This window comes from Cherax quadricarinatus, chromosome 80 (genome assembly GCF_038502225.1).
Source record: "Cherax quadricarinatus isolate ZL_2023a chromosome 80, ASM3850222v1, whole genome shotgun sequence".
In the NCBI taxonomy this organism is placed as follows: domain Eukaryota; kingdom Metazoa; phylum Arthropoda; class Malacostraca; order Decapoda; family Parastacidae; genus Cherax; species Cherax quadricarinatus.
This window is the reverse complement of record NC_091371.1, coordinates 12365101-12376156: the sequence shown is the minus strand read 5'-3', so window position 1 is coordinate 12376156 and position 11056 is coordinate 12365101. Positions and strand designations below refer to the sequence as shown.

Here is an 11056-nt window from a genome sequence, read left to right as displayed (position 1 = left end):
ATAAGTTGAGGAAACTCATGTGGAGCCAGAAACATACAAACATTTACTAAAGAGAGTATTTTTTAGCTAACATACGTGTAAATTTTACCTTATTCCTAGTAATGACCCTCGTATTGTAGATAGTCTTAATGACCCTCGTGTAGTAGATAGTCTTTTTAGTATGATAGTAAGATGTTATCTTCATTATAGAATAATAAGAAAATATTATAACCTTTATATTATAATAATAAGGTAAAAGGACCCCAATGGGAATAAGTCACTCTGTCTGACTTTTTGGGTTATCCTAGGTTCTCTACACATATTCTGCTATGTATGATAATTCTATGTAACTGTATTTGTATATACCTGAATAAACTTACTTATAATACTGACACAGCTCACAACCCTTGTGGTTTAGCGCTTCTTTTTGACTATAATAATAATACTGCCACAGCTCACACTCACCTAGCCAGTAACACCAACACTGGGTTTATGTTGAGTTTTTATGTGCCTTTTCGTACACAAGTTTGATTTATTTTTACAGTGATTCTGTATAGAATTTAAGTTGAGGAAACTCATGTGGAGCCAGAAACACACAAACACTTACTGAAGAGATTATTTCAGTTGTACGTCTCAGATGATCTTCAGCAGTGAACTTCTCGGTTGGAATTAAGTAAGTTTATTCACCTTTACACACCCTTGAAAGAAGGTTCCTTGATGCTGGTGAGGGGCTCTTGATCTAGGGAATTGGATCTGTTCTGCAGTTCCCTGAATTAAACCTGAATATCTTCAACATCCCCCCACAGGCGCTGTATAATCCTACGGGTTTAGCGCTTTCCCCTTGATTATAATAATAATCAGGTATACACAGTTAACATTGATTATCATATATAGCAGCATATGTGTATTATTATAGCTGTATAGCCCTTGTGGCTTAGCGCTTCTTTTTTATTATAATAATAATGTGTGTTATTATAATTAAACAAAGCGCTAAACCGACAAGGGTCATGCAGCAGCATGTGTAGAGATCCTGGATGACCCAAAAACAAGTCATAGTGACTTATTTCCACTGGGGTTCTTGTGGTGGTTATTATTTATATTTAAAAGTTAAAAGCGGGTAAAATTAGTCATTTTCATAAAAGAAATCGCTCTCCTTCCTTTCTGTAGCCTTATTCATGAGGTACATTTTGACTCTTCTTGAACTGGCTCATATTATGACAAGTTTTGACATGTGCTGGCAGTCTGTTCCACTGTTTTATTGCTAAATAGAAAAATGGTCTTTAAAGCTAAGATTTTGTTCAGATTTTTAACCCAGATTGTTATCCACCCGGGGTAACCCAATAAAGTCAGTGTGTCATCAAGGACTGTCCTTATTTCCATTGTGGTTTTGTAATCTTGCCCCCCAGGATGCAACCCACACCAGTCAACTGACACCCAGGTACCTATTTACTGCTAGATGAACAAGGACAGCAGGTGTAAGGAACATGACCAATGTTTCCACTCTTGCCAGGGATTGAGCCACAGTCGCTCATTGTATCAATCGCAGCTGCTAGAAAAATGACAGGATGGATAATGAGAACCTTCAAAACTAGGGATGCCAAGCCCATGATGACACTCTTCAGGTCACTTGTTCTATCTAGGCTGGAATATTGCTGCACACTTAACAGCACCTTTCAAGGCAGGTGAAATTGCTGACCTAGAAAATGTACAGAGAACCTTCACGGCGCGCATAACGGAGATAAAACACCTCAATTACTGGGAGCGCTTGAGGTTCCTAAAACTGTATTCCCTGGAACGCAGGAGGGAGAGATACATGATTATATACACCTGGAAAATCCTAGAGGGACTAGTACCGAACTTGCACACGAAAATCACTCACTACGAAAGCAAAAGACTTGGCAGACGATGCAACATCCCCCAATGAAAAGCAGGGGTGTCACTAGCACGTTAAGAGACCATACAATAAGTGTCAGGGGCCCGAGACTGTTCAACTGCCTCCCAGCATACATAAGGGGGATTACCAACAGACCCCTGGCAGTCTTCAAGCTGGCACTGGACAAGCACCTAAAGTCGGTTCCTGACCAGCCGGGCTATGGCTCGTACGTTGGTTTGCGTGCAGCCAGCAGCAACAGCCTGGTTGATCAGGCTCTGATCCACCAGGAGGCCTGGTCACAGACCGGGCCGCGGGGGCGTTGACCCCCGGAACTCTCTCCAGGTAAACTCCAGGTGTGAGGCGAGTATATTTGAGGAAGATAATATGTAGCATCTTATCTTTTAGCTCCTGGAGTTACTGTGCTCTCGTCTGTAGTTCAGTCCTCGGCTGAGTGTAAACGTTGGACATATTTACTTACACCTGTTGTCCATGTTCACCTAGCAGTAAGTAGGTACCTGGGTGTTAGTCGACTGGCGTGGGTCGCATCCTGGGGGACAAGATTGAAGGATGGCGCACTGATTTTCCTTGGGTTAAAAATCCAAACAAATCTTATTTTATTTTTTCTTACATACTTAGCATTTTGTGGAAGTTGAGCTGCAGCTACTGGAGCTGCTGTATGTCTTATTTTGAGGGAGTTGAAATACTAAATCATACTAATTGGCTTTGTTGGGTTATCTTAGGTTTAAGAGTCATTGTATTATACTGTAAGCCTGTAATGTAACTGTTGTAAAAATTTAAAAATAAATATTTAAAATATGTTTAATTAATTTAAAATAAAGCTTATCTTTGTATTACAAAATGGGAATTTTGCAACATGGTCCGTGACCTGGTGGCAAAAGCTCTTGCTTCACACGGTGAGTGTCCAGGTTCAGTTCCTGACAAAGGTTGAAACATTACGCATGTTTCCTTACACTGGTTGTCTATGTTCCCCCTCAGTAAAATGAGTACCTGGGTGTTAGTCAACTAGTGTGGGTTGCATCCTGGGACAAAACTGACCTAATTTGCCCAAAATTCTCTGCATAACAAGTGGCTTTCTAGATAGTAGTATGTCATTGATGTCAGCTAGTCTTGTATACCTTGTACATGTACTTGTAGAAATAAAGATATTATTTTATATTATTATTATTATTATTATTACTGTTAATGCCCTATTCCATAGGTAATCACCAACATGACAGCTATCGAAGACGATGAGGAAATAGCTGGAGCTGTAGATGCTCTTTTAGAGGATGACTATACAGAGGAGATGGCTGAAGAGTTTGGTGATGAGGGGAATTACCAGGATGACATCCCTCAAGATGAACTGGAGAACATCTTTGCAGATTATGATATAGACATGCCTGATGCTCCAGAATATGATGAGCTAGCACTGGTAAGTAGAGTAATGCACCCTTCAAGGGGGTTATCTTGATATTGGTGAAGGGTTCTTTTGATCAGAGGAATTGGAGCTACTTTCCCATTCCATGGACCAACCCTGATTGCCTCCTGTTCCCCAGGTGCTGCATGCTCCACAAGATTTTAGCACTCCCCATGCTTACACACTCACTATACAGTGGACCCCCGTTTAACGATATTTTTTCATTCCAGAAGTATGCTCAGGTGCCAGTACTGACCGAGTTTGTTCCCATAAGGAATATTGTGAAGTAGATTAGTCCATTTCAGACCCCCAAACTTACACGTACAAATGCACTTACATAAATACACTTACATAATTGGTCACATTGGGAGGTGATCGTTAAGCAGGGGTCCACTGTATTAGTAAAAAAAATTGCATTGATAATAATGTAAAATGAATGTCTTTTTATTATTTTAGAACCAGACAACAGTATGTGATGATGATGCTCTTCCTCCCGGAATTCCCGCACCAACTAATGACCACTTACATGTCCTTCAAGAATCATTTGGTCATAGTGCCTTTCGCCCTATGCAGTGGAAAATAATCTATGCTGTATTGCAGGTACATACATTGTTATTTTTCCAGTTATAATTTTTACTACCAAGCACTTTATTGTTGACAAACCTGAAGCATTACTTTTCTGTTGTTCATTTTTTGTGTCAAAAGGTTGAAAATTGTGAATTACTGTATTTTAATTGTAAACAGTTCTTTGAAAGTTGACTGCAAATTCATACACATAATCGCATAGGTAACACTGTACATATTTATGAACTTCTAAAAAATAATGCATGCCATTATGTGAACAGGTAAAGATGACTTAAGAAATCGTAATGACACGATTGCAAATAAACCATACCCCCGGCCGGGATTGAACCCGACGGGCTGGAGTTTTGAGACTCTATGACCGCGGGTTCAATCCCGGCCGGGGGTATGGTTTGTGAACAGGTAAACTTTGGTCATTGTCTGTTTTCTTTTAATGCAACTTAAAACAAACTAATACTGCAAGCTTATTAATTTACTGTAAAGCACTGGGCAACATTTAAAATTTTGGAACTCGAATGATATGTAAATACGGACAAAGTAGACTAAATGGTACTTAGATGCAGAGGATATCTTTATTAATGACATTTCATCCACACAGTAGGCTACATCAGGTCAGTAGATAATGAATAAGGAAGAATTTTTGTTTTTAACACACTGACCATTTCCCACAAAGATAGCGTGACCCAAAAAAGAAACTTTTTCATTATCATTCACTCTTGCCAGAGGTGTGCAGATGCTGCAGTTCAGATGCTTCTCCAAACTGCGATTATATATACATATAAAAGAAGAGTGTATAAATCTGTAGGGGAAGGAAGGCTGGGTAGGGGTCATCCCCAAAAAGGTTGGAGGGAGGGGGTAAAGGAGGTTTTGTGGGTGAGGGGCTTGGACTTCCAGCAAGTGTATGTGAACATGTTAGATAGGAACGAGTGGAGACGAATGGTTTTTGGGACCTGATGAGCTATTGGAGTGTGAGCTGGGCAGTGTTTTGTGAAGGTATTCAGGGAAACCAGTTAGCCTGACATGAGTCCTGGAAATGGAAAGTAAAATGCCTGCACTTTAAAGGACGGGTTTGGGATATTGGCAGTTTGGAGGGACGTCTAAGTCGTATCTGAGTGTCTCTGCAAAGACAGTGATTATGTATGAGTGATGGTGAAAGTGTTAAATGTTGATGAAAGTTTTTTTCTTTCTTTTTGGGTCACCCTGCCTCAGTAGGAAACAGCTGACGTGTTAAAAAAATAATAAAAAATAAAGGAAGGTGAGGTGCATGGGAGTATCTCAGTGTGAGGATGTGCACTGAAGAGTGTATGCTGGATACTATATTATATTGGCTCCTGGACACCTGGATGACTTGCAAGTAAGGTGTAAGCTAAATGTTTGGCTAACATGAATCTACTCTGGTTTTCTGTAATAGTATTAGAGGTGCTGATAAGTGCAGATTTTAACCCTTAAACTGCCAACACGTAGATCTACGTGCACGTGCACGTGCACAGCGCTCCGAGCGTAGATCTACGTTTTTTTACATGCTTTCAAATGGAGAAAATAAAGGTTGGAGCACTATGCATGTAAACATAGATCTACCTTTGGACAGTTTAAGGGTTAAACACCTTGTGTCTGTCTCGTTCTTTGACAACAGGTATAGCATCTGCCCATATCATGAGGTGGTTGTCGGTGTTTCAATGTATAATGCATGCATTATTTGTACTTATTGCATTCTGCATACATTATTTGCATTGTGTTCTGTATACATACTAGTATTCTTTGACCCATGTGACAAGGTCCTGTAACATTTGCCACATCAGTTGCATGGAATGATGTAGACTACTGCTTTTTCTATATTATAGTGTCTGGCTCTTAGTAAGGTCCTTGATGGTAGTGGAAGTTAAACCTTGCATTCAATTCACCCTGTAGGAGGAATGCAACGTGCTCTCTTTTGTAGATGTTCTGTCCTGCAAATCAGATACACAGCTGAAATTCAAGGTTTACCAGAACCTTACTAATTGACATGACCTTGTCCATTCCATGTCCCACCTCAATGATAGAAACAAGAGAGGGATGCTAATAGGTTTCTTCAGAGTATACAGAGTATACAGTCTGGAGTATACAGTCTGAAGGAAAAGGCTGCTTTTAAATTATGAGTACATCCAAAACGAATGGATAGGTACTGTACTTTACTCTTCACACAAGTAATATTTGCACCAAACACGCCAACATGCTGTTCAAAAGCAACGTTACAGTCATCACTTCCATGGCCATCAAGGATGACACTGGGGCTAAATAAAGCCACCATGATGCAGGAAGAGCAGAAGTCTGTTTCATTACTAGTAATGGACATAACAAATGTTACATAGGGAAAATTTCACAGAACATTACCACACGAGTCTGAGAACATCAGTGTACATGCAGAACCCACAACACAGCACAAACAAGGCATGTGTTATACATATGGATAGACTTAGAATCTGCCCATATCAGAACCAGGATATTTTTTTTTTTATTAACACATCGGCCATTTCTCACAAGGCAGGGTGGCCCAAAAAAGAAAAACTTTCATCATTCACTCCATCACTGTCTTGCCAGAGGCATGCTTACACTACAGTTGTGATGAATGGTTTTGAAAACTGACAAGTTGAAGAATTGAGACATTAATGCAACATATGGGAATCTTTATTGAAGAAACGTTTCGCTACACATTGGCTTCATCAGTCTTATACAAAGCAGGAAGATTAACATTAACATGAACACCCCTCCTTCAGAGTGCCAGCACTGTACTTCCCATCTCCAGGAATCAAGTCTGGCCTGCCAGTTTTCCTGAATCCCTCCATAAATGTTACCTTGCGTACACTCCAACGGCACGTCAAATCCTAAAAACATTTGTCTGCATTTGCTCCTGTCTAATATGCTCACTCACGCTTGCTGGAAGTCCAAGCCCCCTGCACGCAAAACCTTTACCCCCTCCCCTCCAACCTTTCCTAGGCCGACCCCTACCCCAACTTCCCTCCACTACAGATTTATACACTCTCAAAGTCATTCTAGCTTCTTGTTATCCAAACGTTGACCTGACATCATACTTTCAAGTTATCTAGGTGTCTGGAAGTCAGTAAAATAGACTGGTGTCCTCCTTGCAGTGACTTACACTCCAAGATAATCCTATTTACCTCACCTTCCTTTGTACCTGTATACATATTCCTTTTTTGCATTTGTTTTCTACTGACTTGATAAAGCTCACTGTGTGGGCCAAACATTGTTCTTAATGAAGATATCCGTGCATCTAGGTGTTATTTAAAATTATGATATAACTTTCTTACATAGTGACAGACAAGCAATATAAATTCAATTTGTGTCTAACTTATTGTGACTAAAGCTGTTTTAGATTTGTTGAATGTTATATCAAGTTTCTACAGTGCTTTTTTAGCATCATTTATTCTAGGGTCGTGATAACTGTGTAGTAATGGCAACAGGATATGGCAAAAGTCTTTGCTACCAGTTCCCTGCAGTGTACACTAGTGGAGTGGCAGTAGTTGTGTCACCACTCATATCTCTTATGCAGGACCAGGTGTTGGCCCTCAAGGTAAGCATTTAATCTTTTATAATTACCTATGCTGTATTTGTTATCTGTATGGGTGCCTTGTGGAGTTTTATAATGCTGTTTCCCATTGATATATTGAAAATTGATTCTTTGTATTGATTTAAAACTTGAATGATGTGACATTGAATAAGTGAACTGATACCAAAGTCACTACAAACAGATCCTTCCACCACCCCAATTTGTGACACATATCCCTTTGATGACATTTTTCTTCTCATAACTATCTGCCTTTTTCTCTCAAACAGAAAGACTCATCCACTTTAATAATTTATCCTTTATTCCTCCTATCTTAAAGTTTCCAAATTAGTCTTTCATGGAAAACTATGAAAAACATTCTTAACATCTAGATAAATGCAATCTGCCCATCCATTCTGTGAACAATTTCTGAGACTGTCATAATAACTTATTAGATTTGATATATACTGTACATGAATTTCCAGGTGGTAAGTTACTAAATGCTGTAAAGAGCTTTTATGAGGATAGTGAGGATCAGGTTAGGGTGTGTAGAAGAGAGGGAGACTACTTCCCGGTAAAAGTAGGTCTTAGACAGGGATGTGTAATGTCACCATGGTTGTTTAATATATTTATAGATGGGGTTGTAAAAGGAGTAAATGCTAGGGTGTTCGGGAGAGGGGTGGGATTAAATTATGGGGAATCAAATTCAAAATGGGAATTGACACAGTTACTTTTTGCTGATGATACTGTGCTTATGGGAGATTCTAAAGAAAAATTGCAAAGGTTAGTGGATGAGTTTGGGAATGTGTGTAAAGGTAGAAAGTTGAAAGTGAACATAGAAAAGAGTAAGGTGATGAGGGTATCAAATGATTTAGATAAAGAAAAACTGGATATCAAATTGGGGAGGAGGAGTATGGAAGAAGTGAATGTTTTCAGATACTTGGGAGTTGACGTGTCGGTGGATGGATTTATGAAAGATGGGGTTAATCATAGAATTGATGAAGGAAAAAAGGTGAGTGGTGCGTTGAGGTACATGTGGAGTCAAAAAACGTTATCTATGGAGGCAAAGAAGGGAATGTATGAAAGTATAGTAGTACCAACACTCTTATATGGGTGTGAAACTTGGGTGGTAAATGCAGCAGCGAGGAGACGGTTGGAGGCAGTGGAGATGTCCTGTCTAAGGGCAATGTGTGGTGTAAATATTATGCAGAAAATTCGGAGTGTGGAAATTAGGAAAAGGTGTGGAGTTAATAAAAGTATTAGTCAGAGGGCAGAAGAGGGGTTGTTGAGGTGGTTTGGTCATTTAGAGAGAATGGATCAAAATAGAATGACATGGAAAGCATATAAATCTATAGGGGAAGGAAGGCGGGGTAGGGGTCGCCCTCAAAAGGGTTGGAGAGAGAGGGTAAAGGAGGTTTTGTGGGCGAGGGGCTTGGACTTCCAGCAAGCATGCGTGAGCGTGTTAGATAGGAGTGAATGGAGACGAATGGTACTTGGGACCTGACGATCTGTTGGAGTGTGAGCAGGGTAATATTTAGTGAAGGGATTCAGGGAAACCGGTTATTTTCATATAGTCGGACTTGAGTCCTGGAAATGGGAAGTACAATGCCTGCACTTTAAAGGAGGGGTTTGGGATATTGGCAGTTTGGAGGGATATGTTGTGTAACTTTATACGTATATGCTTCTAAACTGTTGTATTCTGAGCACCTCTGCAAAAACAGTGATAATGTGTGAGTGTGGTGAAAGCGTTGAATGACGATGAAAGTATTTTCTTTTGGGGGATTTTCTTTCTTTTTTGGGTCACCCTGCCTCTGTGGGAGACGGCCATCTTGTTGAAAAAAAAAAAAAAAAAAGAATTTCCAGAGGGAAAAATGAATTGTTTACTCATTAGTGGGTGTTCTCTTTTATGTGTTTTATCCACTTTAATAGCTTTTTCCATTGTTTTTACAGCAACATTTGTCAATGAAACTGGCCTGTAATTGAAAGGGTCTTCCCTGTCACCTTTTTTCCAATAATGGCTCAGAGTGTGCCATTGTGAATCATAGTCACATCTTTTTAATAAAGCATTATCATTCCTAGTTGTGTATATGACATTCTTTGCTTTCAGGCATCCAACATTGAAGCATGTTACCTTGGAAGTGCCCTTAAGAATAAAGGGGAAGTGTATTCCGACATGTTTACTGGCAGATATAGAGTCATTTATATAACTCCAGAATTCACTGATGGTATGTGTAATTATGTTTTGGTATACTAGAAGATAACAAAACATTAACAGGAAATTTTGGAGATAATAATAAGGTGTTTCTTTTTCTTGGGTTACCCTACCTCATTGGGAGATGGCTGGTGTGCTAAAAGAAATAATAATAATAATTCTTAATAATAATCAGAAATTGTAAGAGCTGCTAATTAATTCTATAGTTATGAGGTAGATACATGCATATGTTACATGCACATACTGTACTCGTATAATATTATTAGTATGTGGAGATGATTTCCATGTTTTTCCTGGTTTGGTATGTTTGTCTCTAGTCTTAATAACCCTTTAAAAGGAAATACTGTTCAAAATTATTTTCTTTCTTATAAAGTGTTTTATTTATAGGTAGAGCTGAAGAAAAATTCATGTGCAAACACTCAATACAGTGGACTAATAAGGGGGACTGTCTGAATATCTGTTAAATCAGAATAATGTATAAAGAAAAAAAACTGTTTTCTGTTATATTGCAGGAAACCTTGGAAATAAAGATGTTAAAGGTACAAGTTACCCAGTGGATTTTGTCTATTATTTTAACAATTTGAAGGTCCAAGCCAGAGATCTGTCTTGTCCACAGGGTAAAGGCCATAGTTCTAAGCCATGAGCTCAACTCACTCAGATTAGCTGTGAGCAGTAAATTTGGGCCTAGATATGAGAGAATGCATTTATGTGGTAAGTGTGCACCATATAAAACAAATCTGCAGCATGTAGTGCATAATGAGATAAAAAACCAACCATGTTTTTCGATTAAAACACTGAGTTTGCAGTGCATTTTCATATGGTTTTTACGGGTGTATTTATGGTTTCTTGGTCTTATTTGATAGAATGGAAGATATATTACAGAAACAGAGATGATTTTGATTGGTTTTGGTGCTGAAAACAGCTTGAAATTGAGCTCAAATTAGCAGGAATGTTTGATTTTCCCCAATGTTCATGAGTAAACAAATGACGTCATGTGTCCAGTACACACCAACTGGTGGGTCTAATATACATTCATGAATGCGCTGATATTATTTATACAATTAGTATTATAAAACTGCATAGCAGTAAATATTCTATTATTTGGTGTGAATAAAATTCCTTTATGTAAATAAAAAATCAAAATGAAATTCATCTGTAAAACCTGGAAATGTAACTGATAAACAGTGGAAATGTTATTTTAGTGCCAGGAATGCCTGCATTGTTTATTCTGGACCTTATTTTGAAATTGGAACATTTTGAACTTTGTGTGAAATTGGGCAAATTACCAATTTCTGATCATTTTATTGGGTAGTTGAAATAGTTGATTAGGCAGTTTCTTGTGCTCAATCGATAAAATAGAAGTAATACTAGCAAAATAGCTAAGAATTTGGTCAACTGGAGTAATGTAATTGGCCTAAAATAGGAGTCAGAGTGGGCAAAATTGCCGACGTG

At 38.7% G+C, this 11056-nt stretch overlaps 1 protein-coding gene across 3 annotated transcripts in view; it reads left to right on the top strand.

The window, feature by feature from the left end:
- Positions 1–430: 430 nt before the first annotated feature.
- The window catches only part of LOC128702386 (ATP-dependent DNA helicase RecQ), a 32728-nt gene continuing 22102 nt past the window's right edge, over positions 431–11056 (top strand). Inside the window, exons 1-5 of one of the 3 annotated variants that reach the window (XM_053796627.2) lie at positions 431–652; positions 3072–3284; positions 3726–3869; positions 7279–7419; positions 9500–9617. In XM_053796627.2, coding sequence (XP_053652602.2) covers positions 3084–3284; positions 3726–3869; positions 7279–7419; positions 9500–9617 — 604 coding nt within the window. In that variant the 5' untranslated portion in view covers positions 431–652; positions 3072–3083. Of the gene's footprint in view, positions 653–2266; positions 2356–3071; positions 3285–3725; positions 3870–7263; positions 7420–9499; positions 9618–11056 lie in introns of those variants that run through there. The other 2 variants (XM_053796628.2, XM_053796629.2) reach the window with 2 other exon arrangements.